The sequence below is a fragment of the Acipenser ruthenus genome, chromosome 29 (assembly GCF_902713425.1).
Source record: "Acipenser ruthenus chromosome 29, fAciRut3.2 maternal haplotype, whole genome shotgun sequence".
Classification (NCBI taxonomy): domain Eukaryota; kingdom Metazoa; phylum Chordata; class Actinopteri; order Acipenseriformes; family Acipenseridae; genus Acipenser; species Acipenser ruthenus.
This window is the reverse complement of record NC_081217.1, coordinates 22,590,783-22,616,796: the sequence shown is the minus strand read 5'-3', so window position 1 is coordinate 22,616,796 and position 26,014 is coordinate 22,590,783. Positions and strand designations below refer to the sequence as shown.

The 26,014-nt window shown below is 44.1% G+C and overlaps 3 protein-coding genes across 5 annotated transcripts; 2 read left to right on the top strand and 1 right to left on the bottom strand.

Moving 5' to 3' along the window:
• The first annotated feature begins 6,231 nt into the window (after positions 1-6,231).
• LOC117964450 (DELTA-thalatoxin-Avl1a-like) lies at positions 6,232-7,967 on the top strand. The gene is made up of 3 exons (XM_059004424.1): positions 6,232-6,295; positions 6,421-6,525; positions 7,330-7,967. Exons 2-3 carry the CDS (start codon positions 6,422-6,424, stop codon positions 7,730-7,732), a joined length of 507 nt encoding a protein of 168 aa, XP_058860407.1. The 5' UTR covers positions 6,232-6,295; position 6,421; the 3' UTR covers positions 7,733-7,967.
• Positions 7,968-10,578: 2,611 nt separating this feature from the next.
• LOC117964447 (uncharacterized methyltransferase YdaC-like) lies at positions 10,579-12,779 on the bottom strand. Its single transcript, XM_059004423.1, has 4 exons — positions 12,671-12,779; positions 12,048-12,202; positions 11,174-11,456; positions 10,579-10,951 (listed from the first exon to the last, which is right to left on the bottom strand). The coding sequence occupies exons 2-4, from the start codon at positions 12,198-12,200 to the stop codon at positions 10,755-10,757; spliced, it is 633 nt and encodes a 210-aa protein (XP_058860406.1). The 5' UTR covers positions 12,201-12,202; positions 12,671-12,779; the 3' UTR covers positions 10,579-10,754.
• A 1,356-nt stretch (positions 12,780-14,135) lies between these two features.
• LOC117962417 (transcription factor ETV7-like) lies at positions 14,136-23,164 on the top strand. Of its 3 annotated transcripts, none has more exons than XM_034907828.2 (10): positions 14,136-14,244; positions 14,665-14,715; positions 16,994-17,111; positions 17,370-17,534; positions 18,297-18,428; positions 20,379-20,555; positions 20,709-20,918; positions 21,405-21,547; positions 21,939-22,039; positions 22,458-23,164. In XM_034907828.2, exons 2-10 carry the CDS (start codon positions 14,680-14,682, stop codon positions 22,573-22,575), a joined length of 1,200 nt encoding a protein of 399 aa, XP_034763719.2. In that variant the 5' UTR covers positions 14,136-14,244; positions 14,665-14,679; the 3' UTR covers positions 22,576-23,164. The 3 variants fall into 3 exon arrangements, with proteins under 3 accessions (XP_034763719.2, XP_034763718.2, XP_058860404.1); XM_034907827.2 differs by lacking the exon at positions 14,136-14,244 and adding an exon at positions 14,396-14,495; XM_059004421.1 differs by lacking the exons at positions 14,136-14,244; positions 16,994-17,111 and having other exon boundaries at positions 14,400-14,715.
• The last annotated feature ends 2,850 nt before the right edge of the window (positions 23,165-26,014 follow it).

Sequence of the window (26,014 nt, the reverse complement as noted above, 5' to 3'; positions counted from 1 at the left end):
TGTGTACAGAGCCCTTCCATTTCCCAGAACAGACCCATTAATTCCTCAGCCCTCTAACAAGACTCCTTAAAACAACTGTGTTTATCACATTCTGGCATTAGCTCGTTTAGTTGTGTACAGAGCCCTTCCATTTCCCAGAACAGACCCATTAATTCCTCAGCCCTCTAACAAGACTCCTTAAAACAACTGTGTTTATCACATTCTGGCATTAGCTCGTTTAGTTGTGTACAGAGCCCTTCCTTTTTCCAGAACAGACCCATTAATTCCTCAGCCCTCTAACAAGACTCCTTAAAACAACTGTGTTTATCACATTCTGGCATTAGCTCGTTTAGTTGTGTACAGAGCCCTTCCTTTTCCCAGAACAGACCCATTAATTCCCCAACCCTCTCATTTGGCTAATACCTGCACACGCACTCTTTATTTTCTCTTCTCATACAATCAAGTAAAACAAGCACACACACAACACAGGCAGCTGATTGAAACCACAGACTGGCTCCCTGTCCTGCAATTCATTTCAAATGGATCACAAGCCAGCTCATTACCAGTGACACAGAGTGAAGACAAGCGCGTTATTTTGATAATCATGATGGATCTTAATGTGAAGTGCAGTCAAGCTTTACAAAGCAGATATTAATTAGTATTGCTTTCATTTTGCAGTCCATGTTACTTCACCAAAAATACCCCTAGAAAGGTATACTATAGAAAACACATAGTGTAATATAGCACAGTGGAAGCATGGTAAAATAGTGTAATGTGAGTCATCAATCAATCAATCTTTATTTTATATAGCACCTTTCATAGTGGACCCCCATCACAAAGCGCTTTAGAAGATGCAGTAACACCAAGAAAATCCATAATACTTTGCTCTTTTGCAGCTTACAATCTCCGTAGCTTTAACCCTCACACCCCACCAGGGTCCCTATACCATATACGAGGCTGCCTTACCCACAATGTAAAAGTCAAACTACGCGCATAATAATACACTTATTTGAAAAGCTGTGCCGTTAACGTGCTCGGCTCAAACTCCTGGATAAGATTCTCTCTTTCACCGGATTTCTGAAAGCATCGCCCTGCAGTTTTTTTGGTTTAGAAAGATTTTTTTTTTTCTTTTGGTTTCAATATGACTGACAGCTATATAAAAGAGAGCAGCTGTGAGCTGAGGTTTAGTTAAGACTAAGAGAAGACGAGAGAGCAGCACAGCCGCTGGGACACAGTACAAGAGCAGGTGAGAAATATAACGGGAATACATTTATAGAGTAAAACCCTAATTAATATATATATATATATATATATATATATATATATATATATATATATATATATATATATATATATATAAAATAAATGTATGTCTCTGCAGCATGAACGTCACAATTGAAAAGCTTGTTGAGGAAACCGACGCTGGCAGATGTGTTGGAATAGAGATCCGGAATAAAAGCGCAAAAATCATCCTGGAGCACCCTGAGTAAGCACATGCCTGCTGATGAGAACACTGCATTCAATGCATGCGTTTGTGTGTTTGTGTAACTGCTTGTGGGTGAGGCTATTGTCACGGAGGTCACGAAAATCGTGAATTGTGAATTTAAACAAACGTCCGTGGAACAGATTGAAAAAATACATTTGATTGCGCGCTTCCTTTTAAAAATGCAGCGAAAATACAAATCTGCGAGTATCTGTAAATTATTTGGTTGTGTTTGCACACAGCATTTACGTGTAGCTGTGCAGGTCAGCGAATGAGATTTGTATTTTGTAGCTGAGCGAGCATGTAAAGGAACACAATATTACTGTAAATTCGGTTGTGATCTTTACATACATACAGCGATTGTTAATTTAAAAAAAAAACTGGGCTTGCATTTTCAAAAAATATTAATTAACACTGACATTTCATTTCTTGAAACTTTTGTTTTCATACAATGTAGCGTACCCAAGTAGTCTGTTGAAAATAAATACTCACTTTCTCTAAAACTAAACATTGCGAAACAAAATACTTCAGACTGCAAACTCGATAAAACGAGAGGTTTTTCTGTTTTGTAGTATTTTTTTCTGATCTTTGTCATGCCCGTTTGTTGGACATGGTGTCTGTCTGTGTGATTTGACTTTTCAACTACACACACACACACACACACACACACACACACACACACACACAGGGCCGGCGAGAGCCGTCATGGGCCCCGGGGAAGGATTGGTATGTCCCGCAATATCACTGTGCCAAAATCGTAGCCTGGGATAACTGGGCATGTGTCTATGCACTTTTTTTTCCATGATACTAAATGGTAGCCTTTTCTGTTTCTTAGAAGCTACTGCTCCAGCGGTTACCTGAAAATTCCTCCACAGCCATCCGTTCATCCTGGAGAGACGGGCATGGCTGTCTTTGTGAAGACCCAAAATTCACTTCGTGGAAGCGTGGGGGTCCTCAGCTACAAGTTCAACCACAAGCGTTTCTTCCTCTACTTCTCAAACCCCTTTGACTATGTTCTGTATAACAATGAGTTTGCATTGCACATCGCTGATGAATCTGTGCGAACAGACGACAGATTGTATGAAAGTCTAACTCTTGGCCATGCGCAACAGCCTTATGAAAAGAGGAATATCGGGCATGGGAATTCATCTTTGAAACTGAAAGGTGAAAGGGCACAGATTGCAGCTACAATGTCTGCAAACGCCAAACCAATCATTAAGCTTGAGTTTAGTGATTAAACTTATGACCAGACTAGCTTCAGTTTAGTGAGGAAGGTTTTTAAGAACCATGCTAGCTTCAGTTTCTTTTTAGAGCATTAACGCTAAAAAAACCCTTTTTTTAAGCACAATCATAGTATTAGGGGTCTTTCTCTTTAGACAATTGCATTAGGCTGTAAAAGGTTGCAGCACAGTCCTAGTTTGTTTATAATGGGGTTTATAATATGCTGCATGATTTATATATGGCCTCAGCTCTATTACATGTACACATGATTGTCTTTCAATAAAAAAAAACATTGCTGAATAAAATTGCGTCATCTGTGTGATGTCAAAAAAGGTTATTGTTATAGAATTGAATCTGGTATATTTTTGCTGACTCTAAGATTGATGCTCAATATAGAACTGGTGGATCCATTTACTACGTGTTTTCTAAGCATTCGCATATTTTGGATTATCTACAACTATGGGCAAACGTTTAGCATCACCTAGAATTTTAGGATTGAAACCATTTAGCCATTTTATTTAACATCATGTATATGGGACCATCTCTTGGTTATTACATTGTAACAACACAGGACTGATTAGGACAAACAGGTGATGCATCTGAAGTTCATTTGGTAACACTTTAGTTTAAGGATCCCTTACAAACAATCAATAACAACATGCTAGAACGGAAATGGATTCATCCTAATAAAGGGCTCCAGCAACAAAGTGTTCTGTAATACTAAGAAACGTTGCTGTTGAGCATGACATGAGATAGTCTAGTGTAAGGTCATTCTTAATAATCTATATCTTAATAATCAATCGAAACCTTTCCTTTACTTGAAGGGGAACCGGTTTTGTTTTCAGGACGTTGTCTCACAGAAGTTGTGGTTTTGCAGATGTGTGTGTCTGATCACGTACTTTAAAAACACTTTGAAGAAACGACAACAGTGTTGGTAAGAGGGAACTATAAGGACGAGCGCGTCATAGAGAACTACACAACCACAAACCATCGGGTCTTATTGAGGGACTGAAACAAGGTGCAGAAAGACATCCTGTCACGTACAGCACTGCCCAAGGCGGAGTCTCGTTGCAGTTTTGTAAGATTCATTATAAAATGCACATGTGTTTGCAATTGTAAATAAAGTATTTGAAACGCGTGCTTGTCTCATACAGCATGTTGTGCAGCCGAGCTCTAGCATTGCACACAAAATCGTGTGTCAGCAAACCGCAAAGACTGCAGAGTAATTTTCTATCCTTCAAAACCCGCGTGGACGCTTCATCTATTATTAAAAACCACTTGCTTCATGCAATTCAGTTTACATGCACAAGGAATCGAACCTTCCTTCTGTAATTGATTAGAAAAGAAACGCACAAGCGTTTTCAATGCAATGCGGAGAAATCAATGCTTCTCAACCTGCGCACATCAATCCCACTCAAACATAGCGGCTGCGATCTGTATCCATTCACCTTTCATTTTCAAAGAGGAAGTTTCATGCAAGTTATAATCTGTTTGCACAGATTCATCAGCGACGTGCAATGCAAACCCATTGCTGAACCAAACTCAGTCAAAGGGGTTTGAGAAGTAGAGGAGGAAACGCTTGTTCAACTTGCTGCTGAGCAGCCCCACGCTTCCACGAAGTGAACTCTGGGTCTTTAAAAGAGCCATGACTGTCTCTCTAGGGTCAATGTTTGGCTGTGGAAGGGACTTTTCAGGCAACCACTGAATCAGGAAAAACAACAGAAAACGCTAACAGTATCATGTGAAATATCTACATATTACAAATTGAAATCGAGACCAAGACCCAATTCATCTTTAACAGAACAAGGGCCCGCGGTAAAGCTGCGCATGCCAATAAGGTATGCAGTTAAAACATTCAGCAGGAACAGTCAACAGCGCCCTCTACTGGCTACTGAAGGTATAAAGAAAGGAAAGCTGTCATGAAACACACACTGCATTGCATGGGTCGCATTAATTCAACAAAATAAAACTCAAAACATACTCAGAAGGCTTTAAAAACTCAAAATGAATGACCTCTTAGCTTCTCTGCATACCGTCTTATAAAAGTTTACCACAGTAAATGTAGTACATTTGCACAATAATTTTAGTTTCCCCATTCTTTTCCCATGACTACCATGGTTTGCCATACCACTCTGGGATTTACAATGCTTTGAGGCGTTGAGGCCAAAAAGCTCTATTTTAGACTCATCAGACCATAGAATCTTTTTCCACTTCGTCTCAGAATCTCCCACATGCCTTCTGGCAAACTCTAACTGAGATCTGATGTGAGTTTTTTTCAACAATGGCTTTCCTTTTGCCACTCTCCCATGAAGGCCAGTTTTGTGAAGCACTCGGGCTATTGTTGCCATATGCACAGTGTCTCCCAGCTCAGCCATGGAAGACTGTAACTCCTTTAGAGTTGCCATAGGCCTCTTGGTGGCCTCCCTGACTAGTGCCCTTCTCGCCCGGATACTCAATTTTTGAGGACGGCCTGTTCTAGACAGATTCACAGTTGTGCCATATTCTCTCCATTTCTTAATAATGGACTTTAAAGAACCTTATTCCGGATTTGCTTTGAATGTTCCTTTGTCTTCATGATGTAGTTTTTGTTAGGAAATGTACTAACCAACTGTGGGACCTCCCAGAGACAGGTGTATTTAACCTGAAATCATGTGAAACAACTTAATTGGACTCCATTCAACTAATTATGTGACTTAGCCATAAAATACATTTAACTATGCTAAACTGAAGAAAAGCCATGGTGTTTTAAACTGAAGTTCTGAGTCTGGGGTTTGTTATTTCTGAGTTGGTCAGCCTTTACCGCATGCCACGACGCCACAGGGCGGTGCTGGAGAAGTCTGGGGTCTCTTACACCCACAAGAGGATTACAGTTTAGCATTTGGAGGGCAAGCTAACAATGATCCAGGGCCAGTTTTACCACTACTGGGTAAAACAACCTGCGTTCTTAAAACACAACAATTCATGACTCTCAAACTCATACATTTTGAGCCTCCGTTTTATATGCTCGGTGTTTAAATGAAGGTGGGGAGACCTTTACAGACCACATTCTTCAGGAGCCGAGCCACGGATGAGGCCAAAGCCCCAAAGAAACCCACTTTCCTGGCTCTGCGTGGGGCCGTGCAGAAGCAAGGAGCGCGATTGAACACAATGTCGGTCTGCCTTGAATAGAAGACTCTGCTAAGCGTATTTTATCAAATGATACGCCTGTAGTTTTTGGGAAGGCGCTTTCGGGCTCCTAATAAGTCCAATTTGCTCTTTTGCAGCTTACAATCTCCGTAGCTTTAACCCTCACACCCCACCAGGGTCCCTATACCATATACGAGGCTGCCTTACCCACAATGTAAAAGTCAAACTACGCGCATAATAATACACTTATTTGAAAAGCTGTGCCGTTAACGTGCTCGGCTCAAACTCCTGGATAAGATTCTCTCTTTCACCGGATTTCTGAAAGCATCGCCCTGCAGGTTTTTTGGTTTAGAAAGATATTTTTTTTCTTTTGGTTTCAATATGACTGACAGCTATATAAAAGAGAGCAGCTATGAGCTGAGGTTTAGTTAAGACTAAGAGAAGACGAGAGAGCAGCACAGCCGCTGGGACACAGTACAAGAGCAGGTGAGAAATATAACGGGAATACATTTATAGAGTAAAACCCTAATATATATATATATATATATATATATATATATATATATATATATATATATATATATATATAAAATAAATGTATGTCTCTGCAGCATGAACGTCACAATTGAAAAGCTTGTTGAGGAAACCGACGCTGGCAGATGTGTTGGAATAGAGATCCGGAATAAAAGCGCAAAAATCATCCTGGAGCACCCTGAGTAAGCACATGCCTGCTGATGAGAACACTGCATTCAATGCATGCGTTTGTGTGTTTGTGTAACTGCTTGTGGGTGAGGCTATTGTCACGGAGGTCACGAAAATCGTGAATTGTGAATTTAAACAAACGTCCGTGAAACAGATTGAAAAAATACATTTGATTGCGCGCTTCCTTTTAAAAATGCAGCGAAAATACAAATCTGCGAGTATCTGTAAATTATTTGGTTGTGTTTGCACACAGCATTTACGTGTAGCTGTGCAGGTCAGCGAATGAGATTTGTATTTTGTAGCTGAGCGAGCATGTAAAGGAACACAATATTACTGTAAATACGGTTGTGATCTTTACATACATACAGCGATTGTTAATTTAAAAAAAAAACTGGGCTTGCATTTTCAAAAAATATTAATTAACACTGACATTTCATTTCTTGAAACTTTTGTTTTCATACAATGTAGCGTACCCAAGTAGTCTGTTGAAAATAAATACTCACTTTCTCTAAAACTAAACATTGCGAAACAAAATACTTCAGACTGCAAACTCGATAAAACGAGAGGTTTTTCTGTTTTGTAGTATTTTTTTCTGATCTTTGTCATGCCCGTTTCTTGGACATGGTGTCTGTCTGTGTGATTTGACTTTTCAACTACACACACACACACAGGGCCGGCGAGAGCCGTCATGGGCCCCGGGGAAGGATTGGTATGTCCCGCAATATCACTGTGCCAAAATCGTAGCCTGGGATAACTGGGCATGTGTCTATGCACTTTTTTTTCCATGATACTAAATGGTAGCCTTTTCTGTTTCTTAGAAGCTACTGCTCCAGCGGTTACCTGAAAATTCCTCCACAGCCATCCGTTCATCCTGGAGAGACGGGCATGGCTGTCTTTGTGAAGACCCAAAATTCACTTCGTGGAAGCGTGGGGGTCCTCAGCTACAAGTTCAACCACAAGCGTTTCTTCCTCTACTTCTCAAACCCCTTTGACTATGTTCTGTATAACAATGAGTTTGCATTGCACATCGCTGATGAATCTTTGCGAACAGACGACAGATTGTATGAAAGTCTAACTCTTGGCCATGCGCAACAGCCTTATGAAAAGAGGAATATCGGGCATGGGAATTCATCTTTGAAACTGAAAGGTGAAGGGGCACAGATTGCAGCTACAATGTCTGCAAACGCCAAACCAATCATTAAGCTTGAGTTTAGTGATTAAACTTATGACCAGACTAGCTTCAGTTTAGTGAGGAAGGTTTTTAAGAACCATGCTAGCTTCAGTTTCTTTTTAGAGCATTAACGCTAAAAAACCCCTTTTTAAAGCACAATCACAGTATTAGGGATCTTTCTCTTTAGACAATTGCATTAGGTTGTAAAATGTTGCAGCACAGTCCTAGTTTGTTTATAATGGGGTTTATAATATGCTGCATGATTTATATATGGCCTCAGCTCTATTACATGTACACATGATTGTCTTTCAATAAAAAAAAAACATTGCTGAATAAAATTGCGTCATCTGTGTGATGTCAAAAAAGGTTATTGTTATAGAATTGAATCTGGTATATTTTTGCTGACTCTAAGATTGATGCTCAATATAGAACTGGTGGATCCATTTACTACGTGTTTTCTAAGCATTCGCATATTTTGGATTATCTACAACTATGGGCAAACGTTTAGCATCACCTAGAATTTTAGGATTGAAACCATTTAGCCATTTTATTTAACATCATGTATATGGGACCATCTCTTGGTTATTACATTGTAACAACACAGGACTGATTAGGACAGACAGGTGATGCATCTGAAGTTCATTTGGTAACACTTTAGTTTAAGGATCCCTTACAAACAATCAATAACAACATGCTAGAACGGAAATGGATTCATCCTAATAAAGGGCTCCAGCAACAAAGTGTTCTGCAATACTAAGAAACGTTGCTGTTGAGCATGACATGAGATAGTCTAGTGTAAGGTCATTCTTAATAATCTATCTCTTAATAATCAATCGAAACCTTTCCTTTACTTGAAGGGGAACCGGTTTTGTTTTCAGGACGTTGTCTCACAGAAGTTGTGGTTTTGCAGATGTGTGTGTCTGATCACGTACTTTAAAAACACTTTGAAGAAACGACAACAGTGTTGGTAAGAGGGAACTATAAGGACGAGCGCGTCATAGAGAACTACACAACCACAAACCATCGGGTCTTATTGAGGGACTGAAACAAGGTGCAGAAAGACATCCTGTCACGTACAGCACTGCCCAAGGCGGAGTCTCGTTGCAGTTTTGTAAGATTCATTATAAAATGCACATGTGTTTGCAATTGTAAATAAAGTATTTGAAACGCGTGCTTGTCTCATACAGCATGTTGTGCAGCCGAGCTCTAGCATTGCACACAAAATCGTGTGTCAGCAAACCGCAAAGACTGCAGAGTAATTTTCTATCCTTCAAAACCCGCGTGGACGCTTCATCTATTATTAAAAACCACTTGCTTCATGCAATTCAGTTTACATGCACAAGGAATCGAACCTTCCTTCTGTAATTGATTAGAAAAGAAACGCAAGAGGAAGTTTCATGCAAGTTATCATCTGTTTGCACAGATTCATCAGCGACGTGCAATGCAAACCCATTGCTGAACCAAACTCAGTCAAAGGGGTTTGAGAAGTAGAGGAGGAAACGCTTGTTCAACTTGCTGCTGAGCAGCCCCACGCTTCCACGAAGTGAACTCTGGGTCTTTAAAAGAGCCATGACTGTCTCTCTAGGGTCAATGTTTGGCTGTGGAAGGGACTTTTCAGGCAACCACTGAATCAGGAAAAACAACAGAAAACGCTAACAGTATCATGTGAAATATCTACATATTACAAATTGAAATCGAGACCAAGACCCAATTCATCTTTAACAGAACAAGGGCCCGCGGTAAAGCTGCGCATGCCAATAAGGTATGCAGTTAAAACATTCAGCAGGAACAGTCAACAGCGCCCTCTACTGGCTACTGAAGGTATAAAGAAAGGAAAGCTGTCATGAAACACACACTGCATTGCATGGGTCGCATTAATTCAACAAAATAAAACTCAAAACATACTCAGAAGGCTTTAAAAACTCAAAATGAATGACCTCTTAGCTTCTCTGCATACCGTGTTTGAACATTTAAACCAGTAATATAATCAAAACTATTTCATTGGAATTCCAAATTGTCAGCACTGCGGGGCGATAATACACTAACAGTGGAAAATATGAATTACTGAGAAGCGGCCAGCACATTATCGCACCTTTTCGATAAAGAGTGGATTTTATCACCGTTACGTACCTGTGTAAGCAGAATGATTATGTATCACTGTAGTGAAATAATCGGCGACCTAACTTCAGAAAAGTCCTGTCCAGTTCATAACTGTAATTTGACCGGCGCTAAATATGGAGATGACGTCAGCCTTATACTTGCATGCAGTGAAGTCATGCGTATCCATAAACGCGGACCTTCTAAACTTTCCTGAGTGTAGGTGTTCAGTGATCACTAGCTTCGTTCTATTTCAGAGCCGTCTTGCCTCTTCAAAGCAGCGCTGTTATTGGGCACAGTGCATGCCCATCCAACGCCACTGCACGGTTGACTGCATGTTCAGGCCTAGTAAAAAAAAAAAAAAACGTGTATTGCCACTAGAGGGGGCTGTAGGACTATTTCAAAACCAATGGTACACGATACGCCATAATTACATTGCTATACTATAGGGGGTTCCAAAGTTAATCTGTAATTGATTTTGCATTGGCTCATGAACAAGGATTTTTTTTGCTGTGTTAATCAAGATTAAATACACAAACACTAGCTTCCAAGGCTTTAAGAGTCTCTACTTCAGATATCAGTTTAAATGCATTGGAACGATGTTATTTTAATTTGCATTGGCTCATATAAAGTAATACATCACTACATTGGTCCGTGATTATCTGAGGTGTAAGACTCCACACAGCTGTGACATGTCAATGCATTGCTCTACTTCAGAAGACCGGAACCTTGGATTATGTGTCAATGGTATTAATGGAACAGATACAGGTTATGAGCAGACCAGAAAATCAACACAAACTGGATTATAAACAAGGTCTGCTTGCATTTTATTAAATTGATTTGCATTGTAATGTTATTTCTAGTTGAAAAGCACAAACACACATTTTTTTTTACAGTGTGGTAAATTCATTCTTTCAGATCCACTACAGATGAATGTATTTTTAAGCGTATCTCTTTATTTCAAGACATTTCTCTCTATTTCTCAGCCGTGGCGAATATGGCCTCGAATTTCCTCCCCTTGTCGTATTTCTCCTCCAGACGGACATCGGTGAACCCTGCGGCCCGCAGAGCCTCCAGGTAGGGCTTGGGCTCCACATTCGCCCCCTGCAGGAACCCCCAAGATAGACCCCATCGGAGGTAATCCAGGTTTAGAGTCGACACCATCAGGGCTCCTGGGACAAAGAATTCAATACGCGCTGCTTCATTCTCAGCAGTTAAAGTTAAACCAGACTCAACTGGGACTCGGTGGCAGGTGAAAAAACAACATGCATTTGAAAAAATAACATTTTCACCACAGACATGCTGGACCCACGTGACTCATTCCGCTGGGCAGAATATTTGAGCATGCGCGCTTGTACGGACAGGTGACAGGTAGGACGGCACAGGTAGTTTACCTGGTCTCATGACCCGCAGCAGCTCTGCGTTCCCGGCTCTCATGTCAGGCCAGTACAGGTGGCAGTTGCAGTGGTACACCTTGTCCACGGAGCAGGCAGGCAGTGGGATGGACTCCACCCTGCCCTGGAAGAGCCGCACCTTCCCCGAGGCGATGTGATCCCGCAGCCTCTCTCTGGCCACCTTGTGCATGTACTCCGAGTAGTCGAGCCCCAGCAGCTTCCCCCTGGGATCTGTCAGGTACTGTACCGCCTCCTGCAGACCCAGCCCCGGCCCGAAACCCACCTTCAACAGGACGGGGCAGTGTTAGTGTCGGCCCGGGCTCACTCACCACTGCATCTGATCTGGCACCTTATTGCGCCATTTCATTGATGTTAGAACAACTGACAACATTATAATGCCTGCATGTATTCTTAATGCAATGAACGACTCGCTAACTAAAGGCCCTTCTCTGGGATCAAATTTAGGAACCTAGTAACGTGCAACCACGTGTTTATTGAAAAAAAACCCCACTTATCATTACAAATTAAAATATACCATGGACAGCAAACAAACACACGCCTGCTTTCTAGATTAAACACATATTCTGAATTCCTTAACTTTGTACACGTCTTTTCATGTAGACACCGCCTCTCTCGTGTGGTTTGCTTTCTCTAAATGTGTTAGTTGTGATATCTTAACCTCAACTTGATTGAAAGTTAATTCCAATTACCAGAGAATCTTGTGAGACAAGAAGTAGAGAACGGGCAGCAAAGGGCCCTATTCTCACTTGGTTTACGCGCTATTTACGCGCTGGAAGAAGGGCTTTCGGGGGCGTTAAACCCGTAAAGATGAGAGAATAGAGCCCTCAGTTAATACATATTAAAGCTGCAGTACCTCCAGAACCGTGTTGTCTGCTTGTATCTCACACAGTCTCACTGCGTTCTCCTCCAAAAAACGGTTGTTCTGTTTCATTAGGCTCTGTGTCACCCAGCCCATTAGAGTGCTCTTGGGGTGTCCCAAATGCTGGGTTATGATTTTGGTAACCATCCCTACATACAAATAAAATACACGGTACCAAAAATAAATAAATAAATAATAACGTTTAAAATGCATCATAAAATGTAAAATGTACAAAAAACATAAACACATATTTATATATATATTTTCAAGAATACAAGATTCATGCTAATAAGTGCTATGTATTCGACGGATTTAATATCAAAATCTAATCTGTACTGTGCAGACACCCTTTGAAAAGAGCCCAATCCTTTGTTTTTTTTCTCTGAGTGATAACTTATTATTTATAACCTCCTGCTGCTGCAGGATTAGTAGCAAAAGCAGGCCAGTTTGGCAGAAGTTGGCAAAGAAGCTTATGCAGATCAAGTGGACCATCAACAAAGCTTTCAGCTATTCGAGCGCTCAGAACGTTAGACTAAAAGAGCGAAATACACAAAGTAACTTATAAATGCACCATCTGGACCCTGCATATTAAACAGCAGCGTGCCGGCGCTTCGTACCTGTGCTTCCAGGTGTCGGCTGGACGTGCAGAAGCGTCTTGTCTTTATTATCAGTAGCCGCAACAGAGGTTCTTGAAGAAGGAAAGATTTCATTTTAATAAGGTTTTATACTCTTTGAAGACAAAGGGCTCTTTGTGGCTTATCTCCGTGCACGTTATGTTCTCTAACACAGCGTTCTTAGTTGTGCACATTTTACACTTTCTGTACCAAACCCCCTGCCTCCCCAAACATTCTCGGATAAGGCAGTTCTGGGAGCACTTCTAGTGTCAACCAAGCTTGTAAAACTCCTTTCTTACTTAGAGCAACACCGGCAATGGTCCTCCTTTCACTGGGATTTCAACCTGTCTGTTTGCATGTTTAAACCAGGATATCTATATGTAATATAGACAGAGAGATCCTAAACCAGATAGGATTGCTTCATGGTATTTAAAGTCCAGGGAACACGGAGCCACTGTGTGGCTCTGAACTTGGTTTCAGGAGACGAGGTTTCAGGGTACTGTGGGGCACACCAGAGGAGACTTGGGGTTTGATGCAGCAAATGCCTCAAACTAGGTCTCCGTGAACCAGGGTTCAAGTCGATGTTCCTGAAAAAGTGTCTATGTGTTCCCTCAGCTTGATCCCTTCTTATGCTGAATTTCACCAGTCTGGCTGCAGCCAGGAACTTCATTCTATGTTGTCTTTGATATATATATATATATATATATATATATATATATATATATATATATATATATATATATATATATATATATATATTCTGCGACACCAGTTCTACAGACTAACTCAAAGAGGTTTGAAACCGTTCTTTGTGAAATATCAAGAATGTGTGTGGGCTTGGATACGGAAGCACCTGTCAACCGAGTGCCCACTATCAACCCTCCGCTAAAAAGTCTACTGTCTTGCCCATTTTGACTGAAACCGACTTGGGCTACGCAGTGTTTATTAACTTCCATGGAGTCTGGGCTTTTAATAACTAGTTTGAATAGAGAAGGATTTCTTACTGGCTATGAAGATAACAGATAACAGTAGCTTCTTTAAACGTCAGTAAGGGACAGGATCTTTAACACTTTCGCTCTTTCCCCTTCGCTGGAGTAAGTCATCATGCTGCCATCGAGTGATTAATAATGGCATGTCCATTTTTTAAATATAGACCGTTTAATAACTCGTTTTCATGAAGCCTCTAAAGATTATTATTATTATTATTATTATTATTATTATTATTATTATTATTATTATTTTGTTGTGTTGTGTGGTGCTCACAATGAAAACACCAAACACAGCTAGCTGAGGTAGTGAATGAATTTCAACGTCCAGCATTTCAGAACGTTTTTCATGAATCCTGTAATAGGCTACGTGCCCTGAAGCGACATGTGCACTGAAAGAGAAACAAACACAGAGACGCTCGATCATAACCACTTCCTATGTTAAACACGTTAGCCAAGTTTTACAGTTTGAAAGGAACGCGTAATTAAATGTGTGTCGGTCAGGACACCACGCGGTTAGGGCTGTGAAACGCCCTGGAGCACAGAACTGGGTAATGATGTAGCCTGCTTGATCCGCTTCCACCTCTTCAGGTACACTGGAATCAATATTCATAACCAAGATCTCTCTCTCTCTCTCTCTCTCTCTCTCTCTCTCTCTCTCTCTCTCTCTCTCTCTCTCTCTCTCTCTCTCTCTCTCTCTCTCTCTCTCTCTCTCTCTCTCTCTCTCTCTCTCTCTCTCTCTCTCTCTCTCTCTCTCACACACCCACATATTGAGATCCGGTCTCTTTCGTTTTTGTTTCCCGGAAGGATCCTAAAAAGAAAAGATTAGATGCATACATAAAGTAATTAGCGCGCTCGTCTCTTGGCCCCCTTCTCCCTTTATGCATTTATGTTTTGGGGTTATTTGGGTGAAGGTAGATTTTCACTGGAAACTTACCTGCCATTAGTAAAATAATCGGCAGGTTTGGGAAAACCTTTCCTAAATTTGGGTGGATAACTTTTTTTTTTCAGGTACAGTAAGGAATCATGACAGAAGGCGTCTCGCCTCCACCTTTGATCAAGGTAAGTCAAACGTAATTCAAACCAGAAAACTGTATATATTTACATAAAGAAAACCAAAAACTTTGAATTGCTTTACCTTTACACATTTTTTTTAAAAGATCACCTTTCTCTTTTTCGTTTTCAAGTTCACATATTAATGAAGAAAATTCACATTTTCAGCAGTTTTCAAAAGCGTGTTGTTAGCTCTCTGTGCGTGTTGAGGGGAGCAGGGTGACTCGTGGGGTGCGTGTTGACTCTGTGTTGTTAGCTCTCTGTGCGTGTTGAGGTGAGCAGGGTGACTCGAGGGGTGCGCGTTGACAAAGTGTTGTTAGCTCTCTGTGCGTGTTGAGGGGAGCAGGGTGACTCGTGGGGTGCGTGTTGACTCTGTGTTGTTAGCTCTCTGTGCGTGTTGAGGGGAGCAGGGTGACTCGTGGGGTGCGTGTTGACTCTGTGTTGTTAGCTCTCTGTGCGTGTTGAGGGGAGCAGGGTGACTCGTGGGGTGCGTGTTGACTCTGTGTTGTTAGCTCTCTGTGCGTGTTGAGGGGAGCAGGGTGACTCGTGGGGTGCGTGTTGTCTCTGTGTTGTTAGCTCTCTGTGCGTGTTGAGGGGAGCAGGGTGACTCGTGGGGTGCGTGTTGACTCTGTGTTGTTAGCTCTCTGTGCGTGTTGAGGGGAGCAGGGTGACTCGTGGGGTGCGTGTTGACTCTGTGTTGTTAGCTCTCTGTGCGTGTTAAGGGGAGCAGGGTGACTCGTGGGGTGCGTGTTGACTCTGTGTTGTTAGCTCTCTGTGCGTGTTGAGGGGAGCAGGGTGACTCGAGGGGTGCGCGTTGACTCAGTGTTGTTAGCTCTCTGTGCGTGTTGAGGGAACCGTTCATTCATACTTGCAATGGGGCGGCGGTGAATCCGTTTGGTCTTGTGTTTGATTGTGTCCAGCATGATGTACCTATATTGAATTACACGTACAGAGGCGAATAGCATAAACATGTTATTGAAGTGCTGTTTACCAGAATATTTTCAGTTTCATAATAGCATGGTTTGTTTCACTTTCATATGATTATTATTATAATTATGTTTATTTTGGGTACATTATATGGAATCTTAAATACAGCCATACACTTTAAAACAGCGAGTTCATGAACAGAAGGGAGCGAGGGAACGGTTTTGGGAAGTGAGAGACCGCGGGGCTGCTGTGAAATGTGTCACGAGGAAGCAGCCACGCTTCCCAGTGAAGCACGGACTTCTGGTTTCAGTGTGACGTTGGTCTTGGAGTTTGTTTTATATACTTCTTTATAATATAACTCTTTAACATCTGATATTAAAACAATACATCCCTGACAGCAGCAGTATCTGGATAGATTGCACACAACGTATATCAGGAAATGCTTTACTGATAAGATGCAGCATTGATATGTATTTCTATATTAAAAATAGAATTAAGATCTTCTGATATTGCAGATTTATACATCATGAACTCAGAACTGCACACCGCTATAAAGGTCTAGGAAAGATAACTCACACAAAACAGCAGCCCAGTAAACCAGTGTTAGGGACTCATTTCCAACAAGTTGATTTGTATTGTGTGACACACCTCTGGTTTTTAAAAATAAACAAAAGTGACTTCTTCCTTAGCAAGACTTAAAAAAACCAAAAAACATTTCCTTTTACCAGCTTGACAGCGTGCCAGTCCCTTATCATCGTGTTTTAATTTCCAGACTCTCTTTTCACTTTGATTCATTTTAAAATAACGTTTTTGCTCAGCGGGTACGAGGAATCTGGTCAGATCAGGGGTGCCCCAATAACTTGCACATATTTCTCCAATGCTTTCTCCAGTGTGGTCTGCCAGTCTATAGCTGTGAGTCACCACCCTGAGCTCTGCTGTAAGCATGGTGTGTATACTGCAGTGCACTGAGTGGCTGTGCTGTGGTTCTGAGCTCTGCTGTAAGCATGGTGTGTATACTGCAGTGCACTGAGTGGCTGTGCTGTGGTTCTGAGCTCTGCTGTAAGCATGGTGTGTATACTGCAGTGCACTGAGTGGCTGTGCTGTGATTCTGAGCTCTGCTGTAAGCATGGTGTGTATACTGCAATGCACTGAGTGGCTGCGCTGTGGTTCTGAGCTCTGCTGTAAGCATGGTGTGTATACTGCAGTGCACTGAGTGGCTGCGCTGTGGTTCTGAGCTCTGCTGTAAGCATGGTGTGTATGCTGCAGTGCACTGAGTGGCTGTGCTCTGATTCTGAGCTCTGCTGTAAGCATGGTGTGTATACTGCAGTGCACTGAGTGGCTGTGCTCTGGTTCCCCTCAGCGGGAGAGAGGAGGGGGAGGCAGCCCCCCTGCGCTGATGCTCCCGTCCCGGGTCCTGCTCAACCCCCTCATCCCGGTCCGAGTCCAGGAGGAGCTGTGCAAACTGCCAGGCATGCTCAGTGAGTCTCGTGTGTGTGTGTGTGTGTGCGTGTGTGTGTGTGTGTGTAAAGTATCGTCTACCTGCCCATGATGGCTGTACACACTATTGACATTGTCATGGCAGGTGTTTTTACTGTTTCTCTTTAGTATTTACTCCAGGATTATTTGCATTGATAAGAGTGTTTGTTACTATAATGATAAGACAATACTTCTGGGGAGACACGGAAAGCCCCCTGTCTCAGAATGTGGATCCCTGAGATATGAGCCCCTGGTTTCAGGGATCACCCCCTCGCTGTGGGGCAAAGACGATGTGAGTCACTGGCTGCGCTGGGCTGAGAAGGAGTACTCTCTGCGGAGGACAGAGCAGGGCAAGTTCGAAATGAACGGCAAGGCGCTGTGCCTGCTCACCAAGGAGGACTTCCGACTCCGCTCCCCTGGCTCAGGTAAGTGGGGAGAGGAACATGGTATAACAAAACCATTGAGAAGAGCACCATCCCAGCACAGATCCATTGAGAAGAGCACCATCCCAGCACAGAGCCATTGAGACTAGCACCATCCCAGCACAGAGCCATTGAGACTAGCACCATCCCAGCACAGAGCCATTGAGACTAGCACCATCCCAGCACAGAGCCATTGAGAAGAGCACCATCCCAGCACAGAACCATTGAGAAGAGCACCATCCCAGCACAGAGCCATTGAGACTAGCACCATCCCAGCACAGAGCCATTGAGAAGAGCACCATCCCAGCACAGAGCCATTGAGACTAGCACCATCCCAGCACAGAGCCATTGAGACTAGCACCATCCCAGCACAGAGCCATTGAGACTAGCACCATCCCAGCACAGATCCATTGAGAAGAGCACCATCCCAGCACAGAGCCATTGAGAAGAGCACCATCCCAGCACAGAGCCATTGAGACTAGCACCATCCCAGCACAGAGCCATAGAGACTAGCACCATCCCAGCACAGAGCCATTGAGAAGAGCACCATCCCAGCACAGAGCCATTAAGAAGAGCACCATCCCAGCATAGAGCCATTGAGACTAGCACCATGATTAAGGTTTCACCTCATTTCTGAAGTTATGGATGAACTATACAGTGCAGTCTGTGGATACAGGTCAGAGGACTTCTCCCCATTGTGCTTGCATGTCCATGCTGGGGGGATCTGTTTGTTACAGTAAAGTCCCGTTGTGCTTTGTGTTGCAGGGGATGTCCTGTATGAGCTACTGCAGCAGGTGAAGCAGCAGAGGAGAGCCCTGGTGTGCAGCTCTGTGCAGAACCCCACCGCTGGGCAGACAGCCTGCACACCACAGCCCCCAGCACAGCCTGCCGTGGAGGGTGAGCCTGCTGGGCACAGGGGGCCTTATTCACAATGCTGGTTACTTTCATATATCTCAATGTTACCACCTCACTGCTCAAACGCAGCCTTTTAGGAGTCTTTTCAGAAGTGTTTATGTTATTTCAATAGTTCATATATTTGGGATGTCTGTCAGGATCAAGACTGACTCTAGGGTGACCCAGTTAAACTTAGTATCCACTTGCAGAGCTGTTAATCACTTGTGGGCTGAATGATGCTGAACCCGTTTCTGAGGTGTTAGCCTTTACTTGTGTTTATTATTGTTATTATTATTTATTTAGATCTGATATGTTTTCCTTGTCTTGTGTTTGAAAGCTGTCATTGTTCAATGAGAACAGAGAAGTGGGATTCCCCTTTGTGTTGCTAAGAGTCCTTTTCCTGACACTTGCCAAAAGCACCCTGTCTTACATCAGACAGCTTCCTGGTACAACGCTTACCAGCTTCCTGAAACCAGGGGAATAACAAAGGGGGCTGGGCTGTGTGGACTGATCGAGACACACCTCCCAGCACTGATCCCTGCTAACCAGGGGAATAACAAGGGGGGCTGGGCTGTGTGGACTGATCGAGACACACCTCCCAGCACTGATCCCTGCTAACCAGGGGAATAACAAGGGGGGCTGGGCTGTGTGGACTGATCGAGACACACCTCCCAGCACTGATCCCTGCTAACCAGGGGAATAACAAGGGGGGCTGGGCTGTGTGGACTGATCGAGACACACCTCCCAGCACTGATCCCTGCTAACCAGGGGAATAACAAGGGGTTCACATCTGCCCTCAGAAACACAGTATAGATATTTAAACACACACACAGAATGAAAACACTGCAGTCCAGGCTAGTAGTTTACCATTAAACTGTGCTGTGCTGTTATTTTTTTTTTTTTATTATTATTTATTTCTTAGCAGACGCCCTTATCCAGGGCGACTTACAATTGGTACAAGATATCTTTTTTACATACAGTTACCCATTTATACAGTTGGGTTTTTACTGGAGCAATCTAGGTAAAGTACCTTGCTCAAGGGTACAGCAGCAGTGCCCCCCACCTGGGATTGAACCCACAACCCTCCTGTCAAGAGTCCAGAGCCCTAACCACTCCTCCACACTGCTGCCCTTACTGTGGGAAACTTTTATAGGGGGTGTTTATTAAATATCTAATCTAATATTTCTTTTAAGTACATCAGATAAATTGCAAAAAAAACACACACACACACACACACACGCACACACACACACACACACATACACACGTGCACACACACACACACAGTGACACACACACAGACACACACACAGTGACACACAGTGACACACACACACACACACACACAGTGACACACAGTGACACACACACACACACACACACACAGTGACACACACACACAGTGACACACACACACACACACACACCCTGCTCCTGTGCTGTGCTGGAAGGTGATTTCCAGGCTCTGCTCCTCCAGGAAGTTGGCAGTGAGAGTGCTAAGCAGGTCTGTCCAGTAACGGGCGGGCAGGCTGTGTGCCAGCAGGTGTGGCAGTGCCAGGGCTGGCATATCTGAGAGCTCTGCCGGGACGAGCTTTATTATCTTTGTGCGTTCTTCTTTTATTTTGCTCAGTGTCAGTGGGGGTGGAATTTTGACCCCTCTTTTGCTCCACCGTTTGATTGGTTGAACAGACCCCATGATGTAATACGACATCAGGATCTCTGTGCCCAATCCATTGTGTTTCCATTGCTGGTAACACTGAGGGGTGCCAGTCCTTCTGTTTGGATTTCTGCAGGGTAACACGCTGGGATTGAATAGCACAGCTAGCTTTCCATTAATAACTACATTTCATTTAACTGGGATATTTCATTGAAGGAGTGTTTGCACCAGAATTCAAAAAGGCAAAGCTGCAAACCCAGCCCATTGTTCTCTCTCTCACTCTGTCACTCCTCCAGGATCCCCCGGTGCAGTGCCCTCTACCCTCTCCTACGGGAAAGTGTCCAGCAGCCCAGCTGGCTCTCACACCAGCTCCGCGGCTTTGGCCGCGATGCGAAGGTCCACCTCCAGCACTGACCACTACCTGGACCCCCGGGACCGGACCTCGGCTCTGCTTGCCTTTACCGGACTCTCAGGTGGGTCCTGCAGGCTTGAGTCCCAAACAGCATGTTTCCTTTGCCTGCATTCTTGATGGTGTCAGTATTTTTGATGGTGTGTTCGCTGGTTGGGTTTTATAAAAGCATTGACCCTGGAAGCTCTTTTGGTCTGCTAACCCTGTTGTGTTGTAGACATGCCACGGATGGGCTCGCAGCCAGGGTCAGAGGCTCAGCTGTGTTCACCCACAGGCAGGTACCACCACCTCGTTATCACCTGCGCCACTCAGACGCCCCAAGCCCCGCCCACAGCGACACGCTGCAGGGAGGAGCCTCTCAACCTCTCCCATCGGGGGGACACATTCCCACCCCTCCAGCCCACGCAAGCCAATGGCAAGATCGCAGGTGAGTGTGCGTCTCACAGCCATCCATTAAAGTAAAAACACTGAAGCCTCAGCCTGCTAGACATTCTTCCAGCTGTACTTGCTCAATGTTACGCAGTCAGTCTGCAGCTCGCCGGGTTTTTAAACACTTAGCCATGCGGTTTTTTTAATGCCTACCATGCTTATGTATTACCTTGCAAGCCTTTGCTTCCCCATGCTTCCCTTGTGCTTTGACAATGCTTTGCTGTGCGTCTCACCAGGGCGTATCACGCTAGACTGTAGCTCATTTTCATGTTATTGAAGACACATGCAGTGCCTTGTCACTTTTGACATTTAAATTTAGTGGTCCGGCGAGTACGGTAGAAAAACAGAGAGATGAAATGGAGAAGATAGCGAAGGAGAGGTAGATGCAGGGACCTTCTCCTGAGTCATGTTAGTCCTGTTCTGTAAGGCAGCGGGACAGTGGCTGTAGTTTTGGACTGTGACCGGCGCTCTGTCCTGTCCTCAGACTGTCGCCTGCTGTGGGACTACGTGTACCAGCTCCTGGCAGACAGCCGCTACGAACCTTTCATCCGCTGGGAGGACCGCGAGACCAAGGTGTTCCGCGTGGTGGACCCCAACGGGCTGGCCCGACTCTGGGGGAACCACAAGGTGAGAGTCACCCTGCACTGGGACCACTGCTGGACCAGGAGCGTGACTGCTTGAGATGTGTGATGTTGTGAAATGCTATGATTTTAACAGTTTGATCTTTTTGATGAACTGAACATGGTTGGTGCCATATAACAAGCATGGTCTGGCATGGATAAACATCATGTCTGTGAGGTTTCCTGTGTGGTTAACCCCATCCTCTTCACTTATTAATGAATCTAACCATCACTAATACTAGATGACTTAGTAGAAATTTCAGTGCTATCACTGAAGGCCCATGCTGCTGTACCAATGGCAGCCTCGTCCCATTGCAGCTTGTGCTGCCATTGCCACTCCCATGGCATTGTCATTGTAGATAGCTTGCAGGCAGTGATTGTGTTGCCTTGCCTTACAGAACAGGGCTAACATGACTTATGAGAAGATGTCCCGCGCGCTTCGGCATTACTATAAACTCAACATCATCAAGAAGGAGCCCGGACAGAAACTGCTCTTCAGGTAAAGCACCTGGGACTGGGCTCTGTGTGCTCCTCCTATTACTTTATCATTGACAATCTTGTATCCAGTGTGATTCCAATCATGTAAAACCACGGCTCTCATTTTGAGCAGGGAGCTGGCTAAGAGGACTCAGCCGTATTCACTTGTAATACACGTTTCTCAGTTCAGACTAGAAGATTCCAAGTCAAGGAGAGCATTTCTTAGGCAGTGTTTCATATTGATGTGTGTGTCTACATCCTGTAGAGGCAGTGTTGCAGGGGACTTCCCCAGGGTGTGATGACTGAAACAGAAAATGAGAAAGTGCATTTCCCCAAATCCTTGACGCTCAGCTGTGCGAACGTGGGCAATGTGTGTGTGCTGGTCCGGCTGTGTCAAGGGCCGCAGTGGAAACCCTGCCTGTGCTTGTGTGTTCCTCCAGGTTTCTTAAGACCCCCAGTGAGATCCTGCAGCACCGCGCTGAGCGTCTGGAGCAGGCAGAGTCTCCGGACCGGGACTCATCGGATTACAGGGAGGAGGTGCTGGAGCTCTCCCCCTGACCCTGTCCCAGGGCACACAACCCCAAGCCCCGACCCACGACCCCTGACCCCCAACCCCAAAGCCCCAACCCCCAACCCCCAACCCCATGTTGGAGCTGAACTAGCCTGCTGAGGAGAGGGTATGGGAGCTGTGCTTGGTAATTGTTTTGCACTCTATTGACTTTTAAATGGGCGGTTTAAACAAGGCCAGGTAAAGTAATTTGAAACCTGTGAAATGAAATTGTGACCTCAAGGAAACCGATGAATTGTGATTGTTATGTTAGGTAGAACACTGCCCCTTGTGGACACTATGGTACTGCACCTGAGACTTAATGAGACCTCAGAGTCATACTGAGTGGAAGAGTGGACCACTGGAAAACGTCTTGCTACCTACCACAGGAAAGAGGTTAAGCACACTACTTTTGTCATGTATATAGCTTCAGATGTGTTTGTTTTTAATGTTTTTTTCCTTTGCTTCAGAGTTGAAAGATGATTTTTTGTATTATTATATTATTGTGATGATTGTTTCAGGAAATGCACAGAATGTCTGTTTGTAAATATTTTTGTTTGTAACCTGAGCCTGCCAGTTGTAATAAAGTGTGTTTCAACACGTTGCTGTGTTGATTGAGAATGACCCTGCAGCAGCTACAGTTTTCCTCTGGTTACATCACAGCTTGGTTTGCATGAGAGCTGATTGCTTTTTGTTTCCCACAGTGAGTAGAAAACAGGTTAGGAAAACATCTATCATCTTCCTTTTTTTTTTTCAAATGGGACACATGTTGCAACTAGAACGAAAAAACAAACCTAAAAATCATGCCGTGAGTGCGGAGCGAGCTCATGGTTCCGCCTTGCGGTCTCCCAGTTCCTTATCCATCTCATAGCCAATAGCATCACCTGACTGCCCGGGGATTTCCTCTGTCAGCAGATTGATAAGTCCACACCCTCCAGCACTGCGGCTCTGATAAAGCAGCTCTTTGTTAGCCATCCTCTTGGACCGAAGCCCAGCCACAGACGAGAAGGGAGGGGCAGGAGCTCAGATTTCATACTCTTGGATCTCTGCTTGTCCCAAATGACACATGAGACACCGATAGTTGAGTAGATAAGTAATAAGTTCAATATGTTTTTAAAAGTCCTGGAGATATAGCAACCAGCAGATATTGAATGATCCCAGTGCGCCACCCAGCATGCTCCAAGGTGAGCGATCCTGTAAAACAGTTATTTTAAAACCATCTGGTTTTCCAAAGAGGCTGTGATCCTCTCGCATGTCTCCAGTGACACACGTCTACACTGCGCACTAACTGGTAACACGACTGCCCTCAGTGTGCAAGCTGTTCCAGACACTCCTGTGGGATTGCATCATGGGAAGTGGATGCTGTGTACGAATGCCAGGAGTCACGCAGGCAGGCTACGCTGTTTGCCTGCTGTTATCAGTGGAGAAGGTGCTGTATCCTTGTTCTTCATGGTATTGAGGTTGGTTTTGCAACTGAATAGCAGGGGGAGCACATCATGGTTAGAACTGATCCATTTTAAAGAACTTCTGCTTCACCGAACCAAATCCAAACCCACATAACCCACTTCACAGTCCCAATCTCAAACTGGAAACAGCATTTTATTTTCGGTAGACCCGGTAAGCATCTTGTCTTTTACATTTCTGTTTTCATGGTTTCCAATACTGGTACAAAAGCAGTAAAACTTATAACAGACCTCAAGGGCAAAGATAAGTGTTGACCCCAAATGGTGCCTGGATACTGGGGGTATTTTTCTGATAATCTACCCGGTTCCCTGTGCCGTCTCTACAGATCTGTATCTCTGCTGCTTCTCTCAATGCCCTACATCTGTCACCCCCTCCACCTCGTTCTCTTCTAAAGACCTTACACTAATCTGCTGAGTGTCTCTGTATTTAATGATCGGATTAGCACAGAGACAGGTCACAGCCTGTCCCTCTGTCTCCACTCTATTTCACTCTGCTGGGGGAGGCGACGGAGAGGATCACACTGCTGGAAACAAAGTGTGTGTGCTGATAATCACAGCGTGAAGCAGGACAGGAAGATCAAGCAAGAACCAGTTAAAAACAAATCACTTCTGAAGAACTGCCTGCTTTTCATTTAGAAAAAGGTTAAGAAACGCAGGTCTTTCAGCGTTGCCTTCAGATTTGGCCCTGCCTGCTTGCCGGTCTGTTTTATTAATTTTCTCACAGCATTCACAATCAAGGTCTCTAAGAATTGAAGAGCACACGAAGAACGAGCTATGGCAGGTGATGGTGCCGAGGCTGCAGAGAGGGAGGGAGCGCGGGAGGCAGAGGAAGGGGCTAACGAAGACGAAGAGGCGCTCCTGCGTTTCGCCCGCTACTCAGAGGCGAGGTTGGCGTTGCCGTGGGAACAGCGCACCCTGAAGGAGAGGGTTCTGTACCGCGTGGACCGCCTCTTTCTTGTCCTGGTGGCCCTCTTTGTGCTCGTGCTTGCCGTGGAAATGGTTTACAAGGCGTGGTACGTGACCAGCTGGGGGAGGATCTACCACTCTCTGAGCGCGTTCTTCACCTACCTCTTCAGACAGGAGGACGACGAGGAACTGTCAGAGCTGTGAGGATTTCCAGGACTAGCGTTAGAACACTCCTTCAAAGGCCTTCTCATTTAGGGTGCTTGTGGTTGCTGATTCATGCGGCCGCGCGTCACTGCATTTACTAACAGGGCTCCAGTATCGTTCACACACGCTGCTTCCAGCCTGTTCCCTGCTTTGCCTCGGATTTCCTCGTGTTTGGATCGTAAGAAGGCAGCGACTGATCGAGGCGTTTGCCAGGAACAAGCAGTCGCTGTGTCTCCTCCAAGTCCTGTGAATGTTGAATGTTTGACAAAAATAAAAGTATTTTTTAGTTTTAAAGCAGTTCCTGAGTAGTGTCTTCACTTGTGTGGTTTATAAGACGTTGATACTTCGTCTGTAGGGTGTCACATATTGTGTAAGAGACGTCATTCTGCACAGTTTGAGCAGCCCAGACTGCAAGAGGTGACGTCTCCTACACAATACGCACAACGTATTGGGGCAGCAGTGTGGCGTAATGGTTAGGGCTCTGGACTCTTGACCGGAGGGTTGTGGGTTCAATCCCCAGTGGGGGGACACTACTGTTGTACCCTTGAGCAAGGTACTTTACCTAGATTGCTCCAGTAAAAACCCACCTGTATAAATGGGTAATTGTATGTAAAAATAATGTGATATCTGTATAATGTGAAATAATGTGATATCTTGTAACAATTGTAAGTCGCCCTGGATAAGGGCGTCTGCTAAGAAATAAATAAATGTAAAAAAAATGTAAAAACGTATATCATTGTTCAAAAGTGAGATCAAAGGGTTCCGAACGGAAGCTTAGCTAACATTCCATTGAGGGCTTCCTGATTTGGAGGTTCTAAATATGAAGCATTATAAAAAATTAAAAACAAACCATAAAAACACCCTAAATCTCATTATA